This window comes from Notamacropus eugenii, chromosome 5, assembly GCF_028372415.1.
Source record: "Notamacropus eugenii isolate mMacEug1 chromosome 5, mMacEug1.pri_v2, whole genome shotgun sequence".
Classification (NCBI taxonomy): Eukaryota; Metazoa; Chordata; class Mammalia; order Diprotodontia; family Macropodidae; genus Notamacropus; species Notamacropus eugenii.
In genome coordinates, this window is record NC_092876.1 from 416,278,073 (window position 1) to 416,301,369 (window position 23,297).

Sequence of the window (23,297 nt, forward strand, 5' to 3'; positions counted from 1 at the left end):
ATTGCTTTCGGTGATTTCCTGCCTGACATTTAAAGCTCCCTACAAGCTGCTTCTACCTTATTTCATACTGCTGCCCTTCATCAGCTCTATTCTCTAGCCAAATTGGACTACTAGTCATTACTCACAGTCAATACTTCATAGCCTGTCTCTCTCTGTAAGTCTCCTGGGGCAGACTCCTTCTTCATCCCATCACTTAGAATCCTTCTCTTACTTGAGGGTTCAATTCAGACCATCTTCTGTTCAATCAAGCACTCCCCAGTCCCCTAGTTCGTATTTCTTTCAGTCCTCACTTTACCTTGCATTATACTTATTCCTGTACATGTCTCCCTCCAGTAGAATATAAGCTCCTTGGGGATATGGATTCTTTTTTGTTTTCATCTCTCCAGCATCTCACATAATGCTTTGCATATGGCTGACTTAATGGAATGGAAAGATATTGTTTTCATATGTTCTTAGGAACAACTTATAATTGTTGAAAGCTTCATGCAATTTCTTTTCTTTTCTTCTGAACTGGGTCCCCCTATCTCACCCAGGTTATAAATGCAACAGTCTACTTATGGCCCTGACTTAGTAATTAAATAATAATAATTAGTAATTAATTGACATGAAAGCTTTGAATTGCTCTATTTCTGACCTGTATGTTTATTCTTCCTTAGGTAGTGTGATGCCTCTGATCCATAGGGCTCAACATATAAAGCTGGACTTACTGTGAATATCTGTCAGCAAATGTAGCTCAGAACTTCTGAAAGCAAGCAATCTGCTAACATCAGTCTCCCCTGGTAGCAGAGATTACAAGCACGTGGAAATGCAATTTAACCTACTCTGTTCCTCCCTCTCAATTACGACTCTTGTGGTCTGTCTTTAGTGCCTGTCTCATATATATTTGCTGAGATATTCAGCTCAAAGGACAATTCATCAACTGCATGATAAGGTCTAAAAAATAGAGAATCTTTATCCATTTAGGTTTCCCTGTAGTGACTGAATCATTGATTTTTGTTGTTTAGTTTTTTAGTTGTGTCCAACTCTTTGTGACTGATGACTCTTCCTTTTTTATTTTTTTCAAAGATATATTGATGTCTACCTCATTCTCAAAAATTTTAAAGAGATGAGAAAATAGGCCTATTTTGATTATTGCTAGCTTTTAGGTAGTTATTGAAGACCTTCTGATTGCATTTCTTGAGTAATAATGTTTTTGGTTCCTTTCCCCAACTACCTTTTCCTTCTTTTGTTTATTATTTGAAAGAAAAACGTTTGTCTTGGAAGAGCAAAATGTGTCCTTAAAACACTCTTTCAACAATGAGTCTCTCAGGCATTTATTAAGATCATATAAGAACTCTTGATAAATACAGTCAGAGATAAACTCTTTAGTAACCCCCTGATTAAAATCAAGGAAGATTTGAGGCAGTCCTCCCAGGTATTCCTGGGATGGAGGTGAAATGGCTGAGTATCATGTAACAGTGCCTGTTACTATATATACTATTTTAAGAGGGGCACCATATTATGGTTGAAAGAGTGTGGGACATCCCCACTCTTCTCAAAAATCACAGCTGTCAAGTCTTGTGTGATGGCTACTATTATTTTTGGGTAGTTTAACTCTTTTTGATTGATTATAAGCTTTTTCTTTGCTCTGGAAATTTTGTATTTTGCCTATGATATTTCTGGAAGATTTCATTTTGAGATTTCTTTCAGGATGTGACAAGTGGATTCTTCCTATTTTCATTTTGCTTCCTGGTCCTAAGAATTCTAATCTTGTCTTACTATCTTCATTACGGAGTTCTTCATTCATGTACAGGTAATTTTCATAAAGATTTTGCATGTATGGCAAATTAGGCACATATATCCATCAATAATTGTTGATTTTTTTTCCCTCAGTGATCTTTTCCTCAGTTAGTTTTAACACAAGGTATATAGTTTAACAGGAGATTTTTTTACATGCCTTTTTGAATTTTTTTATAAGCCTATCTCCTCAGATGAATAATGTATTAATCACTCAACATCTTTACAAATGCCTCATTTCCAGCATAGGTCTCTTCTAATTATTCTTAGTGCAATTTGGCTACTTTCCATACCTTTGTTCTGTTTAGTACTGTTTCTACCTCCCCTACAAGGACACCTTGGAATTAAATGCTAGAATCAAAGTGGGATAATCCTACTTTCTTCAATGTTGAAAAAAAGTTTATTTTAATAATCTTTGTAGATCTTTTCCATTTAATTGTTTATTGTTCTCCCGTTTGACCTTAAATGACCTTTGGATGCCTTTGCTACATTGGCTCTCTTGCCAAGTTTCTGACCAACAGGTTCTACCCTCCACTGCTTTTCTTTGCTTAATGAAATGGCACTGCTTATACTGATCAGTCATTTTCTCTGTAATATTCACAAATGTATTTATGTTCTAAAAGCAATGTGGTTATTCCTTTTCATTTGGCAAATAAGTCAAGTATTTGCTGCCTAAGATATTACCGAAGATGTTTTGAAATTAATATTATGGGTATGGCATGGAAAATTTTCCCTGAACCATCAGCTCTTGTCAGAAAACAATTCTTCCTATAATTTCAGAGATAATTAAAATGAGACATGAAAGAGAGCCTCTTATAATGCCCTATTACAATAATTCAGATGATCTAATCTTGTAGGCCTACAAATAATATAACATCTATATGCTTTATACCCGATTTTAGATGAAAAGTTAGGCATATAGCCAGATTTGCTATGTATCCCCAGTTAAGGAAGTTCCGAACATTCATACAGAGGTTTGATTTTCTGCTTTAATTTTCATTTCTTTTCATTTCATAAATCTCTCCAGTTAATACCTGCCCTTTCTGTGGCTGAAGCAAATTCAGGTTCCTGGAAACATTTGAGCAACAAAGCAGCATATTATAATACAATTTTTATTGACAGACATGTACTGTGGGGAGAATTGGGAATAGAGCTGACCTTTTCCAGGAACTTCCCTCGATCCTTGGGTAAATGGGTAAAATTGATAGAATCAGTCCAAGTGTTCTGCTCTGAGATGCCTATAGGACCTCTGACCCTCCTTGAAATTTCTCTTCTTTGACAGTTCCTCCTTCAGCACCTTCCTTTTCTTCTTTCACTAGTTGTCTCAGTTTTTTTCTGCTTAGTTCAGGTTTCCTCCATTTCCAGACCTTCAGAATCTCCCTACCTCTGAAATATCTCCCCCTTTTTATACAAAATGGTTAGGGCATGGCCAAGTGCCTAGATTCAAGGTGGGGTACAGGTCATATTTGCATTCAGTTCTGACTGACTGAATTAATCAAAGAAAGTTCTTATCTAACAAAGGTAAGTACTTTTAACTGGAGAGTGAAGTATTCAATGGTGCCCTACCCTTGTGATCTCATTTTCTACGTGAAGAGACTGAGGACTAAAGATCTGCTTCCACATTTCTCACATATGTATCCTCCTCCCCACTCACTCAGATACTATTTTCAGTAAGTCTTTCATCACCTCTCATTTGAATTATTGAACTAGCTTCTAGTTCAGTATCTTTACCCCAAACCTCTCACCACTGTATGTACATAAATGTTAGGTAGAGTGGTTTTTTCCTAAAGTACAGATCTCTTTATGGCAGTTCATTAAGTTTTAGTGCTTTAAAAATCATGCCATAAAACAATTACAAGAGAAGTGCATGTCATACTTTTCACAGCCATGAGTAGGAGAAAGGTAGGAAGAAAACAAACATTTGTTAAACACCTACAGTGTTCTAGGCACTGTGCTAAGGGCTTTACAAAATAGTATCTTATTTAATTCTCACAGTAACTCTGGAAGGTAATTATGATTATTTTCCCTATTTTACAGGGGCTGGGTCTGAATTCAAGTCTTCCCAATTCCAGGGCCAGCATTCTTAGTCAAATAAGGGATAAAGGCAAGCACAAAGGATAGCAGAAATCATTTTGATTACATGAATTTGAAAATCAAAATTTATACATCTAGGAAAAGAAGTGAAGTGAAAGGGAAGGGAAAAAAATCTTTATAACAAATATCTCTGATAAGGTTTGGTATCTAAGATATCTAGAAATTCAGAAATAGACAAACAAGCCAAAGGTTATTCCCTAATAGATTAGTGGTCAAAGAGGATATAAGCAAAGAGCTCTAAAAAGAATTTGAAACTGTTACCATTCATATAGATGATTGCTTCAAATGACTAATGAAAAGGGAAATGCAAATCAATATAACCTTGAGGTTGTGCCACTAAATTGGTTAAGATGACAAAAACGGGAATGCTGCATGTGTTGAAAGACTAATGAATTTTTGGTACAATGGTAAACTGGTACAAGCGTTCCAAAAAGCAATTTATAATTATGTAAATAAAGTGATTAAAATGTGTATATTCATTGACCTTCATAATCTTCTTCTAGGTATCTACCCCAAGGAGGTCACTGGCAAAAAAATCCAAGGCTCCATATATGCCAAAATACTTTTTGCTGTACTTTTTGTCATAGCAATGAACTGAAAACAAAATAGATGTCCATCAATTGTGGAATGGTTGGGCAAATTGTGGCACATGATTGTAACAGAATATTACAGTGCTATAAGAAATAACAAAGAGAAGCATGGAAAGACTTACCTGAACTCATGAAAAGTAGAGGAAGCAGATTCAGAAAAATAAATTTACACCATGACTATGACAATGTAAATGTAAGTCAAGAACGAGAAAAAAATGAAGGATGAAAAATTATAAAGAAAAAATTAGGTCACAAAGAAAAGAGATTTGAGAAGATACTTCCCCAAAGTAATTTATAGACATGGAGGATCCATAGCACTCGATAGCCACAATGGAAAGTGCGAAAGGGCAAAAATGTGATCTTTTTTAAAGAATACCATACCATAGCTTACAGTAAGTCAGCCAATATACATGCATTAAGCATCTACTATACATGAGGCATTGTGCTAAGTTCTAGCTATACAGAGAAAGGCAAAAACCTGGCCTTTTACCCTCAAGGAGCACATATTCTAATAAGGGAGACAACAGGCAAAGAACAAAATAAATAACGTAAAAGAGAGGTAATCTGAGAGGGAAGGCGCTAGTGGTGAGGCTGGCAGCAGAGGTCTCCTCCCAAAGGCGGGATCTGAGCTGAGTTTTGGAGTCTGGGAATCCAGGAGGTAAGATGAGGAGGTTGCAATGGAACAGCAAGAAGACTTTTGTTGTTGGATTTCAGAGTATATCGAGGGGAAACAAAGTATAAGACTGGGATTTGTGTTCGTCCTCCATTGCCAAAGAAGACCATGCCATCAGATAAATGATGACATGACTTTCACTTGACTTTGTTTTGAGTGAGGGAGGGCTGTGCAGGTCACCAGCCTCACTTCTCCTCCAGAGCCATCTGAATCTAGTGACCAGATATTCCTCAGGATGACTGGAGATGACCCAGGGTGCACTGGGAGACCTTGAGACCTTTAGGCCAAGCTCTTTGCAGATACTCACTTAGGGTAAGGCAATACCAATTCATTGAATAGGCCTATTTAAGAAGTAGCCAGGGCATGGCCCTTTTAATGAGGCAAAGAAAAGGAAAGACACCAGGCTGGGAGGGAAACAGCAACAGTTACTATTGATAATCACTCTCAAGCTAAGAGGGTTCAGAGGAGCCTCAGGCAGGGGCCCATTGGCATCCCAGTTTCCGAGTGCAGTAGGTTTAAGGTTTTGGGAGAGGACAGGACAGAAGAAAGGAAGAAAAGGGAAACGAAGAGAAGGGAATGGAAAGGAAGGGAGGAGAAGGGAGGGGAGGGAAGGGAAGGAGCCAGTAAAACCCAAGTCAACTGGGCAACTTTTGGCTATCCAAATTTACCATCCTTTGGAGAGGAGAAGGAAGGGGAGGGGGAGGCAGACAGGAAAGAAGGAGCTGAGTTACCCAGCTAGCTGGGTCCCCATTGAGTCAGCTGCAGCTACTCACAGGATTGTGTTTGTCCTTCGTTGCCATCCTACTGAGAGAATGTTTAAAGACCTGGAGGGAGGCATTAACATTTTGAATTGATCCTCTTGGGATGAATTGGACGAGAACCTCGTTGAGAATTGTGCAGACCAAGAAAGTGTGAAGGAAGTACTCAAAATAATAAGATTATAGATTTCTTTAGGGACTGAAATATTTTAAACTAGACCATAAAGACCTTTAGGGTAGGCCCTATATCTTATAATTCTTTAAATACACAGAATAGTTCTCTGAATATGGGAATAGAATTTTTGATTACTTAGTCATCAGAAACCAGATACTCTAATTCAAGGAAAGAGAGAAAAAAGGGAAACAATTGTACTCACAATTAATGGTGTGGAAGAACACTTTATGTCCTTAGGATCTGAAATATGAAAACACATCAAATGAATTTTTCAAAGTCTACAATATGAGGTTATTTAGTAAAACCATTGTTTCCAAAGTAAAGAGCAGAAGAATAATGTAAAAATTTAGCAAAAAACCAAGTTTCCATTGAACCAGATGTAAGAAGTACACTCTGGACTCATTCAGATTCAGGTACTGGGGTATCTCAGGTGTTGAGGTGTCTTTTCTCTACTGCTATCAGCCCTAGGTCATACCAGTTATATACACTTCACTTAGGGGCACCAGTTACATTTCAGCACTTAATATCAATTAACTACTAAAAAGTAATATTTACACTGAAATATAGCAATAACAAAAGTGTTAACATTTCCTCCAATATCTCTGTACTGTCCCCTAGATCACCTCTGTCTCTGGGAACGATGGGCTAAGACTTAGCAGCTTCTCTGTAGCATTCCTGTATAGCATGTTGTCCCATCAAATTCAGTTCCAAATGTGAACTGACTTCTGGTGAATCTTGGTCTCAGCTACCACTTGGCAGGTCCTTAAGGTAGCTTCTTAGATTAGTCATGCTGGGCTTACTGCAATACCTGGCTTGGACTTAACTCCCAAACTGATTGCACAGAAGGTTCACTCTCCTGACCCTTTGAAACTCATCATATTCTCCACACTCTCCGATCTAGAGTGAAAGAACAAATTCTGAAGCAGGCAAAAAACTGAAGCCCATTTTTGTTTTGAGGGTCATAAATTAGCATTTAAGTTTGAAGGGGGTGGGGGAACATTCAAAACAAAGAGTCAAAGATGGAGTCCTAGGAGTGGTGGAGGAGGAAGGAGATAGAGCAGATTCTCTCACTGTGTCTGCTCTAGATGGGGTTGATTCTGATTTCTGAACCTTGGTTCAGGGCACATGATAAAATAAAGGTCCAAGGGGTACAGTTTTAGGAAAACATCCAGGGGTGGCCAAAGTGACACATCCAACCAAAGGTGGGGGCAGGGATTCTTCTTGGATCAGCAACATCACTTCCTTTCATAGAACTGAAGCATAGAAGTTTGATAAGTTCCATCCCACGCATTGCAGTTCTTATGAAACATTCTTATAGATAAAATCTTTGTGCTAAAGAATTCTTTCATCACCTCTCTAACTTCTTGTACTTTGCTTCTAGTTTCTTTGAATATGTATCTAACTTGTAAGCTGCCTGCTCAAGAATTTGCTCCTCAGTTAAACTGATCTGATCCAGATAAGGCTGAAATGCTATATTTTTCTGGCTTAATTCCTTTAGGTTTCTATTTATGGTTACTACAATATCTTTCATTTCCAGATACTTCAAACTAATCAGTTTGTTCATATTTTCCAGAAGTTTATAGTCTTCACTGGTGGTTGTCAGCTTGTCTGTTAGGTACACGGTTATTTTGGAGAACACATCCTGGCACAGTCCTGTTACATCCACCTCAATGGACTCCATGACCTCCTGGGCCATCTCCACCATGGCATTGTCTAGGCTGGGGAAGGGAGGAAGGAGAAAGGATAGAGGGAAAGATGGGGATTGGAATGGAGAGGGAGAGGGGAGGGAAGAGAGAGAAAGGGAGAGAGAGAGAGAAGGGAGAGGGGAGAAAAGGGGAAGGGTGAAGAGCCTGAATCTGAAACCCATTTTCATGGGGCTAGCTGGCAGCTTTGTAGGTAGAGCACTAAAGGCCCTTCCACTTCCACTACTCTCTCTCTCTCTCTCTCTCTCTAGATGGTATCAGCCAAAGAGTCAAACAAAAAGGAGAAATTTTTTAAAAGAGAGAAACTGAGGAAAACTGCTAAGGTTGTAGTCCATTAGTACCTGATTATATGGTGAGTTAAGTGGATATCAGTCTGGAATCTATTGCAGAATGTCAAAGCATGTTCTAAAGTCTCTCCAAGGGCACTTCCATTATATATCATTATTGCTTTTCTGGAATCAGCTCCCCAACCTCCTTATGTGGGAAGTAACATCACAGGTACTCTGTACATGTTAGTCAGTCTGTCAGAAACACTTATTAAATGTCTACTATGTGCCAGGCACTGGGGATACCAAAAAATATGGAAGACAGTTTTTGCTGTCAAGAAGCTGAAAACTTTTGACTTTGCCTTCCTCTTGACACCATTTTTTGATCTTTTTCCTCTCCAATATGGTTAAAAGGGGAGGACGACACTCCCCTCCCCCCACCTTGGATCTCCCCAGTCTCAGCTCATTTTGAGCTTTATCACTTCTTTATCTTGGTTCTTATGGACCATGACATGTTTGTTTATTCATACTGTGACCTGTCCACCTATCCATATATATGTATATATATGTACATTTATGGATTTGAAAATTGAAATTTGCTATGGAATTCCATATGGCTCTTTCAAAATCTTTGCGTTATGGAAGGACAGTGAACTAAGACTTCAGGTGTATTAAACAATTAAGAGTTAACGTTATACCTAGTCTGAGTACTTGAATTAAGAACCCACCCAGTCTTAATTTCAGAGTAGAAATACTGAGAAAACAGAAAAGTAGGTCAACCAATAGATGTAGTTTATTATACCAAGAGAGAGAATGTCTTACTCACTGATGACCAAAGTAAAAGTGAAAATGTCTTGTTAACCAAATGGAGAGAGGTCATGTCCTTTAGTTTATTAAGGACCTAGCAAAGTGGGAATTACTGTCATTCTGTTAATAAACATTAATGTGCCAAGCACTGCTCCAGGTCCTCAGGACACAGAAAGAGGCAATAAACAGTGCCTGTTCTCAAGGAGTTTACCATCTAATGGATGAAACAGCAACAGAAATTGGGAAACTTGATCAAGAGGTTGTTGCTCTTCAATTGTACAATCACGTCCTACTCTTTGTGACCCAATTTGGGGTTTTCTTGGCAGAGATACTAAAGTGGTTTGCCATTTCCTTCTCCAGTTCATTTTATAGATAAGAAAACTGAGGCAAACAGGTTTAAGTGACTTGTCCAGAGTCAGACAGCTGGTAAATGTCTGAGGCTGGATCTGAACATGAGTCCTCCTTATTCTAGGCATTGTGCCACCTAGCCATAATTCTCTAGCAAGATGGATCCTTCTCCAAGGGTGTGTTAGAAGTAGCACTACAATTGTTGTAGCTGGCACATCAGAAACCATAAACTTAAAACTATATTTATGTTTTCCTTATTTCTTCTTTTTTGGTGGAATATTGACTTTTGCTTTATAATTGCTGTAAAGAGTAAGCCAAAAATTCCACGGGTAGGAAGTTTCTCTAATTCAAAAGGAGAAACTCTGCCAACTAAGAAGCTCTCTCTTTGAGCAGAACACTTGTGCATGAATTTTTAAAAATGTATCTCTTATAAATTTGCCTAAAATGCAAGAGTAGATTTTTCTTCTACACTTTCCCCTGTCCCTCATTGAAGTGTAGTCTCTAGAATTTCATTCTTGAGTAATTCTTCCTTTGAGGGTTGACTTTCCCTGTAGAATCTGAATCAAATGTAATGAGTCTATTACATGTGCAGTCCCCATGAATTTGATTGGCTGATACAATCTTTCCACATGGAGAAGTTAAGGACTTTGCTTCTGAGAGAGTTGTGAAGATATGAATGGAAGTGTGGAGAGACTGGATCGCATATAAACATTCTAGTTGGTTGGACAGCTTGAAGAAGAGGTTCTTTGGCTACAGATTTATTTTAAAAACCTGTCATTTTCTGTACCTTCCCCTTTTGCTTCATTTGGTCTTGCAAACTTTTCTGATTCTTTTTCTCGTCGTGATCCAGGGGAGACTACCTTGTAAGAGGAGAGAATCGATGGGGTCTTCTCCTGACTGAAGTTATATGGCCCTAAGAAGTTGATCTCAGTCCTTGGACTCAGTCCTTTTCCTTTTTAGGTGAAAGAGACTGGAGTCTCCAACCGTGGAGTTTCAAAAGGTTAGGAAAGCCATAGGATATTGGGATTTTGAGCCTAATCTAGGTTTTATAGTCAGTCTAGCATCAGTGTCCAGAGAAGGACTCATCTAGCAGAGATGATATTTTTGAAAACGAATTTTATGGGACCAATGTTATATAGGAACTGAGCCAAATTGTGAACCTACTCCCCGAGAGGGTGAGGTAGTACTGAAAACTTAAAGATGTGAGGCATTATGGTGTATTGGCTCATTTGCATATAGCTATTTTAAAACCGAAGAGGGTAAAACTTTTTAAAATGAAAAATTGTCATAACTATTTAAAGACCTGGGTATGATTTTAATAATACTGCCAATTTTAGAAGGGAAATTTGGTGAATTGTACCTTTTAAGTAAGAAGCGAATCACTGAGTTCCAAGAGGCTCTGAATTAAGTCCCTGAAAGGTATATGAGACATAGGAGATAGGATTTTTCTATCCCTTTAATAATTACCATATGAATCCAAATACTTTATTTTCCCTTCTGAATCTGGCTTATACAAAAACTAAGTGTGATTTTGTAATTTTACTTTTAGTCAGAAAAGGACAAAGAAAGTTATTAAGAGAAAATGTATAAAATGAATAAAATATTAATATTTGTTGAAATATGAAAAAATAACCTTTTATAGTGTACTGATACACAAATATATGCATTATGTAGTAAGTGTGTACAATTACTGTTTTGATACTTATGTAAATTGTCTCTTTCTGGATTATTGCCTTGTTGTGGTTCAGATCATGGACTTCTTATTGCAAAATTCAGACTTAAATTCATGAAAGCAGGGAAAACCATCAGACCATAGTATGATCCAAATTACATCCCTTATGAATATGAAGTAGAAATGAAGGAGAGATTTAAGGAAGATAAAGTACATAAGAGTGCCTGAAGAACCATGGACAGAAGAGTTTGCAATATTGTGCAGGAGGCAATAAAAAACATCCACAAGAAAAAGAAGAGCAGGAAATCGAAATGGCTGAGGAAAGAAGGAAAGTGAAAGGCATAAAGGAGAAAAGGAAAGATATATCCAACTGAATGCAGAATTCCAGAGAACAGTAAGGGGAGATATGAAGGTTTTATTAGAATGGGAAAGACAAGAAATCTCTCCAAGAAAATTAGAGATATCAAGAGAACATTTCATGCAAAAACACTCACGATAAAGGACAAAAATGTAGGAACTTAACAGAAACAGAAGAAAATAAGAACAGATGACAAGAATACACACACACAAAAACCAATAAAAGAAAGATTTTAACATCACAGATAACCATGGAGAATGAAGTCCTGTGGGTCTTTGCAAGCATTGCTAACAATAAGGCTAGTGGAGGTGATAGAAGCAGCTGAGCTACTTAAAATCTTTAAAAAATGATGTTGTTAAATATACTCACTATACTAGCAAATTTGGAAAACTCAACAGCAGCCATTGGACTGGGAAAGACACGTTTATGTCCCAATCCTAAAGGACGATGCTAAGGAATATTCAAATTACTGAAAAATTGTGCTGATTTCGTATCTCAGTAAGGTTATGCTTATGGCTCTGCAAGTTAGGCTTCATCAATATGGGAGCTAAGAATTACCAGAAGAGTAGGCTGGTTTTTGAAGAGAGAGAACACTAAAGACCAAATTCCCAACATTCACTGGATTATGGAGAAAGCAAGGGAATTCCAGAAAAATATCTACTTCTCCTTCTTATACCAAAGGCTTTGACTGTGTGGATTACAACGAAATGTGGCAAGTTCTCAAAGAGATGGGAGTACCAGACCATTCTCTTATTTGTCTCCTGAGAAATCTGTAGGTAGGTCAAAAAACAACTGAACATGGAACAACTGACTGGTTTAAGACTGGAAAAGGAGTGTGACAAGTCTGTATGTTATCACCTTATTTATTTAATTTATATGTAGAGTATTTCATGCAAAATGCCAGACTGGACAAAGGAAAAGGTCAAATATTAAGACTGCCAGTAGAAATATCAACAATCTCAGATATATAGATGATACTACTTTGATGGCAGAAAGTGTAGAAAAATTAAGAAGCCTCCAAATGAGGGTGAAAAAGGAGTAAAAGCTTGCATGAAGCTTAACACCAAAAAACTTAGGATCTTGGCAACTGGTCCCAACACCCCCTGGGAAAAAGAAGGAGTAGAAAGGGAAGTGGTGTCAAATTTTATATTCTTGGGCTCAAAGATTACTGCAGATGGTGACTGTAGTCATAAAATTAAAAGATACTTGCTCCCAGCAACAACCACAGTGTGCAAGGAATTTTTCTGGTGGACTTAGTACTTCATTGCAATGCAAGGACTTAAATAATTCCCATGGTCTCTTAAGGCAAAATGCCTTCCACACCCAGAGAAAGAACTATGGAATTCAACTGCAGAATGAAGCAGATCATTTTCTTTTGCATTATGTTTTGGTTTGTTTATGATTTCTCCCATTCATTTTAATTCTTCTATGCAACATGACTAAGGTGAAAATGTACTTAATAGGAATGTATGTGTAGAACCTATACAAAACTGCATGTCATCTCAGGGAGGGAGTGGGGAGGTAGGGAGATGGGAGGGAGGGAAGGGAAAAATCCAAGATATATGGAAGTGATTGTAGAACACTGAAAACAAATAAAATAATAATTAAAAAAAAAGATACTTGCTCCTTGGAAGGAAAGCTATGGAAAATCTGGACCGTAAACTAAAAAGCAGAGACATCACCATGCCAACAAAGTTTCATATAGTCAAAGTCATGTTTTTTCCAGTAGCAATGTATGGCAGTGAGAGTTGGACTATAAGGAAAGCTGAGTGCCATAGAATTGACATTTGAATTGTACTGTTGGAGAAGACTTTCGAGAGTCCCCTGGACAGCAAGGAGATCAAATCAGTCAATATTAAAAGAAATTAATTCAGGCTATTTACTGGAAGGTCAAATATTGAAGCTGAAGCTTAAATACTTTGGCCACATAATGAGAAGACAAGACTCATTGGAAAAGACCCAGATGTTGGGAAAGACCTTGAAAAAGGAAAAGGGATTGGTAGGGAATGAGATGTCATAGAAACTATGAGTGTCATAACAACAACGAACATGAACTTGGATAGACTCTGGGAGACAGTGGAGGACAGAATGGCTTGGTGTGCTACAGTCCATGGGTCATGGAGTCAGACATGACTGAGCAACAACATATTTCTTTTGTCTCAAAAAAGACCTTATTTTAGGAATGCAGTCTTATTTGAAAGCAGCACATAACTAAATTGCTTAAGAACACAATCAATTTCTAATGTAGCTCTATTCCTCCATAAAATAGTCTTCAGTTATTTTACACTTTGTGGTCTGTTTCCTTAGTTGGATGGTAAGCTTCTTAGAGCAGGCAATAATTAGGAACTATTTTTTTTCTTTTGTAGGAAGTACAACATTTTTACAACACCTAGTTGGTGCAGTAACAGTTAACTTAATTGAGATGATAACACTAAGAAATCTCAAACTTAAGCATAACCACAGAAATAATTATTTCTATTTCCAGAACCAAGCTTTATTTTGTGATAGAAAAGTGCAATATTCAATTAAACATACTATAGATTTAGAGCATGACATTTAAATACAGAATTTGTACAATGGATACAAGTTTCATTTGTCAGTTTAATGAGAAATATATTTCAGTTCTTTTGGAATACTATGGAAAATTACTGAGCAAAGGAATAAGTAAAGGGAAGGTACAATCTGACCTTCAAAGGGCACCTCATTAGTGCACAATTGTTAGTTAATGCTTAGTTAGATACTCTTAGAGTAGAAGTAATAACAGTAATCAAGATATTGTACAGAGAGTCAACTTTATCCTGCTCTTAGAGAATCTTTTATAAAGCCTATTTGTTGTCACGATAAAAGACTCAAGGGTTTTACTATGAGAAAAGTATAGATACTAAAAATAAGGCTTTTGCCCCCAAAGGATGGTTTATTTGTAATCTAAGCTTGAACATCATCTCGATGTTCTGGGTACAGAAATGGTTGGAGTGATAGCATGAAGAAACTTCATTTTTGTGAATGTTCTAAAATGAGTAATGAAAATGAGGAAATGGTTTGTTTGATTTTAGAGAAAAAAAAGTAGGAATCAAAAGGACATTTGAAAGACATGCTGTAGGAGACAGGAGAAACTGATAGACATGGAAACCAAAGATCCAACTGAATTAATACTAAATGTCAATGGATAATTTTTATTCTTGATCAATTCTCATTTGTAGTGATCAGTAGGGAGCTCTCTAACAACATTTGATATTATTGTTTTGAGCTACGTCAAAGAACCAGGTAAATGATGAATTGAATTTTCACCAATGGTAATTAAAACTTTACTCTCCCATTCTATGAACATATATGTTACTTATATCTCCTGGCAGTATTATGGAATTACAAATGTGTGTGTACACATACACACGCAAACACACACACTCATGATTGTTAGTATGGAGTTGGTCCATCTTTTGAAATTTCAGTGTGGGACAAAGAGGAAAACTTTCCTGACTTTTTTATTTTTATTTTAAATTATATGTATACCATCTCTATATGATTAAAAATGCAACAAATAGTTATTAAACTACTACTATTATTAAGCTCATTTCCAAGGTGAGAAGCAGTGTGATGTAGTGAATAGAAAGCCCACTTTAGAGTCAGGACTCCAATCCTGACTCTGACACATGCTGACTGCATGACCTTGGGCAAGTCATTTAACCTCTCAGTCAATTTCCTAAGATTGTAAATTGCAGAATAAACGTTGGTCTGCAATGGTATAGAGAATTTCCTTACTGGAATTTCCATAAGCCAGTGAAATCATGGGTCCAAACAACAATAACAACCACTACAACACCTAAAATGACACGAAGTATTGTAAGGACCACAGACAGTAAAGTTGTTTTGATTGAAGATAAAAAACCAAATCAATATCTGCTCCTTACTAATAAGATAGTCTCTGACCTCAAACAGTTTGTAATCAGGATGTCTGATATGCCCTGAGTTTTAAGTATATAACACTGTACTTCTTGTTAGAAAGAGGTAGGTGGATAATATTATGTTCACTTAGTGGTAAGGCTATTATATCAATGGGAGGTTCATTACATGTGAAATATGCTGTACACCTGGGCCTTAGAAGGGACAGAATATAAAAAGGGAGGAGGGAAGCCTCATGTGGGTAAGAAGGGGAGCTGGAAGGTCACCTTAGAAATCACCACATAGTAAAGGAATATCAGTTTGGCTACCCTTCAGGACTTCATGAAAACAGCAAGCAACTTCAGTACGCAGAGAGCAGTGAATCTTTGGTCATGCTTCACGTCCATCACATTTCTTGGAGTTGTCTGCCAGATAATGGACTAAAGATGATGAATACAAGCAGAAACCAAAAAGACTAAGGGCTCGAGATGATTCACAAGGAGGAAAGCAAATATGCATCTACTCGTAGTGCTTTTCCTCATATTCAAGTATAAAGACATCTCTATCATTCAACTCTTTAATGTTTCCACTTGCTTTTGGAGGACATTTTGGGAAATCTGCTAACAAATAATGAAAAATCTGTCCAATAGAAGTAGAGGAGGAATAATAAGGTTACCATATGATATATGTGTGTAATGCTAGGGAAATCAATTAATCAATTAGCATTTATTGTTAAGATGGGCACAGGGTTAAGTACTGACTATACAAAGAAAGGCAAGAACACAATCTTTGCCTTCAATGAATTCATATTTTAATGGGAGAGACAACATGCAAACAACTATGTACGTACAAGATATTTGTAGTATAAGTTCGAAGTATATCTAGGTTTTAATTAGTACAAATAATGTCTCCTGTAGTAATCAAATATATTCAAATTCATATTATTCAAAGTTATCATTATATAAAATATAGTAATTGGTTCCAGTCCAAAGGAAATATGCATCATGAATTTGGATAATGTGACTACATTATTTGTACTAATGAAAAATCGCTTCAATCCCAGAAGGAAAGTGGAGGGAGGCAACAGGGAAGACGTCTTGCAGAAACTGAGATCTCATTTGAGTCTTCAAGGTAGCCATGAAAGTCAGAAGGTGGAAGTGATGAAAGATAACATTGTGGGGAAGCAAAGATGGCTAACTAGTGTAAAAGTGCAAAGTCAGGAGATGGAGTGTTGTGTTTAAGCACCAGTAAGCAGACCAACATAACTAGATGGTAGAGGATGTCAATGGGAATTATGTGTAAGAAGATAGGAAGGGCCAGGTTTCATAAAGCTCTTCATGAAGTTTTAAAAGCCAAACAAAAGATTTAAAATTTAATATTGTTAGTAATAAGGAGCCAATTGAAATTATTGAGTAGGGGAGTGACATAGCTTTGTGATTTATGAAGTTCACTTTGGCAGATGAGTGAAGGATAAAGTAGAGTGGGAGGAGGTGAAGCAGAAAGATGAAGCAGAAAGCTACTGCCAAACTTTCAAGCATTAGGTAATGAGGGCACTACTAAGGGTAGCTAGCTGTGTGAATGAATAAAAAGGGACATATAAGAAAGATGTTGTGAAGGTAAAAAATGAAAGGTGTTGGCAAGAGACTGGCTCTGGGGAATGAGTGAGAGTGAGGAGTTGAGGATGACACTCAGGTTGCCAATGGGAGAATAGTGGTACTCATGACAGTAACAGGAAATTCAGAACAGGGGAGGATTCTGAAGACAAAGTAACTTCTGTTTTAGTCTTGTTAAGACTGAGATACTATGGAACATATAGTATAAGATGCCCATAAGGCAATTGATGATATTTGGGCTTTTGCTCAGAAGACAAGGGTTAGATCTATATATATGGGAATCATCTGTAGAGACATGATATTTAGGTCATGTTATTTGATGAGAGATAGCCAAGAGATATGATATAAAGAAGAGAAGAGGATTCAGGACAGAGACTTGGAGGAAACTAATGGTTAATGGGCATGACCTAGAGGAAGAGCCAGCAAAGGAAACCTTACTGGCGAAATTAAACCAATGACTAGACTTACAAAGTGCTTTGTAGGGCAATTTATATTTCATGGAATTCCATACTTACGTTCAATTAGAAAGAGAAAACATACTATCCCCATTGAAGCAATGATGATACCAGGTACTACAAAAGATAGTCCCCAACAGGTAGACACCCAATAGCCAGCGATCAAAGATCCTAAGATATTTCCCACAGAGGTGTGAGAATTCCAAATGCCCATAATCAAGCCTCTCCTGAAAGAAGAAAACAAAAAAAAAATGAGATGGTTACTGCTTAGCTTTAAAAAAAATGAAAATATATTACAAATATATGCATTTTTAAATAAGATGTGGTGTTTGTGTGTGTTTTCCAAAGAAAAATTAGGCATTCAATTTCATAAAGCATACAAATATAAAGAATACCTAACCCCAGTTGCAACAATGTGGGTTTTTCAGGACTGAACAAGGCTATTGTTGGATAAAAATATATTTATTTTACAATTAGCGAAGGTAAAGGAATGTTTTCACAGAGCTATATAAACCATATATAAACCAAGGCTTCTAGTGATCACCATGACTAGGTGACAAATTCTTTGGCCTTTGCAACGTGGAAAACAAAGGAAAATACAAGATAGACCCTAATCCTGTGTTAGCCCCTTCAGCTTCTGCAGAAATAGTGGCAAAGTGGTAGGAGGTAAGGACAGAGAGGGTGCTCCTGGAGGAAATGAATCATAGAGATATTTACATTCTCACTACAAATGAAACTAGAAGACAAAAGAAAGTGGTAACTACTTTATCAATAAGCATTAAGCCCCTGTTACGTGCTGGGCACTGTACTAAACCATGGATGTACAAAAAGAAACAAGACAGTCGCTACTTTCAAGGAACTCACAATCTAACTCACAGTCTTACAACAAACAAACAAACAAACATGTCCAAGCAAGTTATGTACAGAATAAATAGGGAATAATTAACAGAGAGAAAGCATTGAATTAAGAAGTTCAGGGAAGACTTCATGTAAAAAGGGAGATTTTATTTGGGATGTAAAGGAAGTCAGGGAACTAAATGGAAAGATGACGTATAAGTCCTCCTTGGAAAAGCAAATAACCTTTTAAGCTACCAAAAGACAACAATCTTTTGGACATTTAGTCAACTTATAATGAAGACGAGCATGTGTAAAAAGATTGCCGTAAAGATAATTATGGTTTATTTACCAACATGTACTGTATGAAATAAGCTAGAGAAATTCTATGGAGAATTCAACAAAAACTCTCAACTTAAATGAACTGAAACACTCAATGACTTTGGTGCGAAAGTGAAGATAGGGGACTGTGAAAACTATTGCTCAGGAATTATAAACAAAAGAGCCAAAGTGTAATAGACTAATAGAGAAACATCGTATCTATGAATCATAAATATCATTTTATTTACAGTTTATTAATCATAAATATTGAAGGGGGGAAGTAGTAGACACAAGTCTCAAGCATCTCTCTTTCTCTCATAGTGAACACACAAATTATTGGCTATATATGAAAAGAGAGAAAATGATGGGGCATTATTTCTATACCAGGGTATATTTCTATACCAGCACTAGAACAAAAAGAGGTACCAGTTCCAGCACAGAAGGGCCTGATGTTGTGAAGGCCCAAGGACAGGTGCCACCTGGCAACTTTGTCACTCATACTCCAGAACTGGGTCAAAGATTCAGGGCTGATTGATGATGTGGCAGACCAAGGCAGGAGGTTGTTTATTGAGAAAGGAGGAGCAGCTAGCTATATGACTCTGACCCTAGAAGCAGAATAAGGTCTCAGATCTAGCTATTAGTCTTATCTGAAGTCTACAGTGAAATACCAAAGGCAGGGTTTGAGATCAAATGAGAACCCACCGTTCTGTCCCTCTGAATCTGCAGAGATTTCTAGCTAGCTGATTGTGGTTGCATCAAACAGAAGGTTAATGTAGTTCCAACCAGGGGCAAGCCCACAACTGTGTTGCTTAGACCCAAACCTGGCTCAGGAGCTTACAAAACTCACTTTAGGAGGACAACAATCAGACATCAGCCTGCATTAGGATGCTTTAAGTGTACTAAAAGGCTGCAGATCCTCAAACTTGGACTATGTCTGATATCCTTAAAGCATTCAATAAATGGATTAAAAAAAATTAAGACTTAAGGGAAAAGAAAATAGAACCAAGCAAGCCCTAGGCATTCTTTCCAGAATTGCACACAGTCCCAAATATGAAAGTAAGTCTAGTAGAATAATAACAACAAAACCAAATCCCACCAAGGATGAGTTATACCATTCACAAATCAAGAAGAGAATGGTTCCAAAATACCACCAAGCAAAGCTTCAATGAAAAACACAGTTTGGGCACATTTCACTAGAATTCTAGGAATAACGGAAGGAGAATTTTTTTTTGAAAAATCATTTAAATAATTTTATAAATGAAATTGGGGCACTGAAAGAAAGAATTGGAAAAGAAATGAGGGCTCAGTAAGAAAGATTCAGAAATAGAATTCACAGTTTAGCACAAGAGGTAAAAAAAAAAATCCAAACAACAGACTTCTTGAAAATTAGAAGGGATCAAACAGAAGTTAATAATTCTATAGAAAAATGAGAAAAACTAAAACAAAATCAAAAGAAGAAAATCCAAGATATTTCATTTAAAAAAACTTACTAATAAAACAGATGAGGGAGAGATCATTTTAGAATCACTGGACTACCTGAAGGTTAAGATAAAAAAAAGATCTAGACATCATACTTCAAGAAGTTATAAAAGAAAACTGTCTGAATCTCGTATGCACAGAAGGGAAAGTAAAAAGAGAAAGAATCCACAGATTACTATATAAAACAAAACCCCAAAATGAAAATTTCCAGGAATATCATAATTAAAAATTCTGAGCTTTCAAGCTAAAAAAAGCAAAAGATACTGCAAGAGCCAAGAACAAAGTATTGAAGTACAGAGGGGATCTACAGTCAGGATCACATAAAATTTAGTAGCCACAATAAATTGAAGAGGAGAACACGGAATACAATATTCCAAAAGTCAAAAGATATAGGCTTACAGCCAAAAATAGTTTGCCCAGCAAAACAGGAAAATTCGATATATGATGGAAAATTCAATATAAAAGATCCTGAAGAAATATAAGGAAGACATTATAGACTAATTATAAGGCATCCATTAAGGTCAAACTGTCTACTTATTATCTATATGAAAATGCTATCAGTATTCTTAAAACCATCATCATTACTAAGGTAGCTTGGAAGAAAGATTGGGGCTGAGTTTTTTATAATGGGGTAATTCTAAAAAACACAACTGGGTAGGAAAAGGTAAAAAAGAGGAACTATATTATAAAAATGAGATGTAAAAGAAAGAACTAATACATAGGAAGCAGGAAGAGGAGGGCTGGTAATGTTGGGATACTCTCATCTGGGTTGAAGATGTGTACATCTGAAAGGTCTTCTGAACATGTAGAGATGTGAAAAAACTGGGAGAGGGACTTTTGGAGAAATGCATGAGATTGGGGGGTCAGGGAAAGAGAATAGGGGGACTGTCTTGGAGGGGTGGGTGAAGTGGGTGGTGGGAAGGTGGGAGGAGAAGGTAAAGTAATGGGGATAGGGTAAAAAGGGAGACTGAGAAAGAAAATAGTGAATAAAAATAAGATAGAGGGAAATTTACAAATACTAATTATAATTTTGAATGGGAATTGGATGTTTGTAGCAGCTTTCTTTGTGGTGGCAAAGAACTGGGAATTGCAAGGATCTCCTGAAACTTCAGGAAATTTCAGGGTGTATGGTTGTAATGAAATACTATGGTGTTATAAGAAATAATGAGCTCAATGGTGTTAGAAAGGCATGGAAAAAAACTTGCACGAAATGATGAAGAACAACATGGAAAGAACCAGAACATTGTACAGAGCAGCAATGTATATAGTATACAGTAGCAGTATATAGCAATGTGTGTGTGTGTGTATATATGTATGTATGTATGTATATGTATATAAGAATGACTAAGTCATTTTGACTATTATAAATACACAAATTAAAAACAAATGACACATGAAAAAAAAAGACGTTATATGCATCCAGAGAAAGAACCGCCAAAATGAAGTATGTATAGAATAATTTTACATATGTATATATATATATATATATATATATATATATATATATATATATATATATATATATATACACACACACACATACATACACACCTATTTGTGTCTAATGGCAGCCATCTCTAGGGTGACAGGGGAATGAAAAAAAGGAAAAAAAAGAAATGTACATGACATACTGTATTACATAATGATTGCATATTTGGAGAGAATAGAAAATTGTGCATGGTAGATTTGCAGTTTCATGTGCAGTCATCTTTTTTCTTGTACTGTGTTATGGAAATGCTTATTTTGTTCTGTGAATTGAAAATAAAATTAATTAAAAAACAAAAACTGAATATAAATCCTACAGATGAGAAAAATGAATCTTTAAGGAAATCTTTCAAGCGTTCCTGATGAGAAGTTTGGAGCTAAGCAAAAATCTTTAAATACAAAGTAATCAAGAGTGACACAGACAAGTAAACATGAGTGGGCAATTGGAAACAAGTAAACAAGGAGGAAATGTTTATACTCTAATGGAGCAGACTGATAAAGGTATCCCATCAGAACTTGAAAGTCATCAAGGGTCATAGAGAAAGCTAAATAAGGCTGATAATTTGATGATCATGACAGAAGGAAAAAGGGGTGGGGGAAAGAGTATACCAAAGACAAAAAGGGATAGGAAGGATTGAGGAAATTGTTTCTGATAATCAAGACACCCAAGGAGAAGAATATGTAAGCAAGAAGAAAGAGTTCAGGAGGAGTGAGTGGGTGACTTGTGACTTAGACATCTTGAATCAGGTATCCTACAGAATTCTTAAAATCAACTTGTCCAAAAGCAAACTGACTATCTTTCCCTCAAAATCCTCCTCTTTCCCGTAACATCATTCTTCCACCCCTCAGGTTTGCAGCCTAGGTAAGTTGCAACCTAGTTCTCAATTTCTTTTACTCCCTCTCCCATATCCAATCTGTTGCTGAGGCCTGTCAATTTCATCTTTGCAATATCTCTCAAATACTTCCCCTTCTCTCCCCTGATACTGCCACCATCTATATGTAATGCCTGTACTAATGCAACCTGCTGGCTGCTCTGCCGACCAGAAATTTTTCTCCACTTCTTCATGTAGCTATCAAAATGATTTTCCTAAAGTAATGTTACCTCTATTCAATTAACTCCAGTGATCCGCTATCAGCTCCAGGATTAAGTGTGAAATCCTCTGGCATTCAAAGCCCTTCATAATAATGGAGGCTCTTCTTCCCACCTTTCTAATCTTACACCTTACACTATCCCACCTTACACTATGCTTCAATCCTGTTACACTGCTTTCCTTGCTGTTCCTTAAATAAGGCACTTCATTTTGGGGCTTTGGGCATTTTCATAGGCTGTATCTCATATGTGTAATACAGTCTTTCCTCATCTCTGCCTTATGGCTTTCCTGGTTTCCTTCAAGTCTCAGCTAAATTCCCACTTTCTACAAGAAGCCTTTCCTAATCCTTCTTAATTCTGGTGCCTTTCCCTCTATTGATTTTCACTCATCTATCCAATATATGTCTTGTTTATTCATAGTTGTTTGCGTGTTGTCTCTCTCATTAGGTTGAGAGATCCTCGAGTATAGGGAATGCCTATTTCTTTTCATTGTATCCCCATGGCATAGCAGAGTGCCCGGAACATAGAAGACACTTAATAAATGCTTACTGACTGACTGACTTGAACCTCACTTTCATCTGAAAATGTCCAAGGAGGGAAGAATATATACGAATGCATTTTGGGGAAGATATATATTTAATTCTTTAGGGAAACAGAAGGGAAAGAAGAAAAGTGAGAAGGACCAAAAAAAAGGAGGGTAGATTAAGGAATGGATTATTCATAAACAAAACAAATTCTAACCATGGAGGATAGATGATGAAGAGGTTTAAAAAGGACAGAAAGAAAGAATTAAAACCTGTTTTGGGGCTCTAGATGAGAGAAAGAGGAGAAGGACAAAGGAACTTAAGTATTGGTGCTGAGCACAATCCTCACTACCCTTGGGAGTTGGAAAGAGAGGAGAAAATATAAGAAAATAAGAAG

At 36.8% G+C, this 23,297-nt stretch overlaps 1 protein-coding gene across 3 annotated transcripts in view; it reads right to left on the reverse strand.

Annotated features, from left to right (window-relative positions):
- SLC37A1 (solute carrier family 37 member 1) overlaps nucleotides 1–23,297 on the reverse strand; it is a 136,009-nt gene that overhangs the window by 46,527 nt on the left and 66,185 nt on the right. For 2 of the 3 annotated variants that reach the window (XM_072614876.1, XM_072614877.1), the window contains exons 8-10: nucleotides 17,228–17,394; nucleotides 6,269–6,306; nucleotides 5,907–5,957 (exon numbers count right to left, since the gene is read on the reverse strand). In XM_072614876.1, the coding sequence (XP_072470977.1) occupies nucleotides 5,907–5,957; nucleotides 6,269–6,306; nucleotides 17,228–17,394 (256 nt within the window). The remainder of the gene's footprint in view (nucleotides 1–5,906; nucleotides 5,958–6,268; nucleotides 6,307–17,227; nucleotides 17,395–23,297) is intronic. The other variant, XM_072614878.1, reaches the window with a different exon arrangement.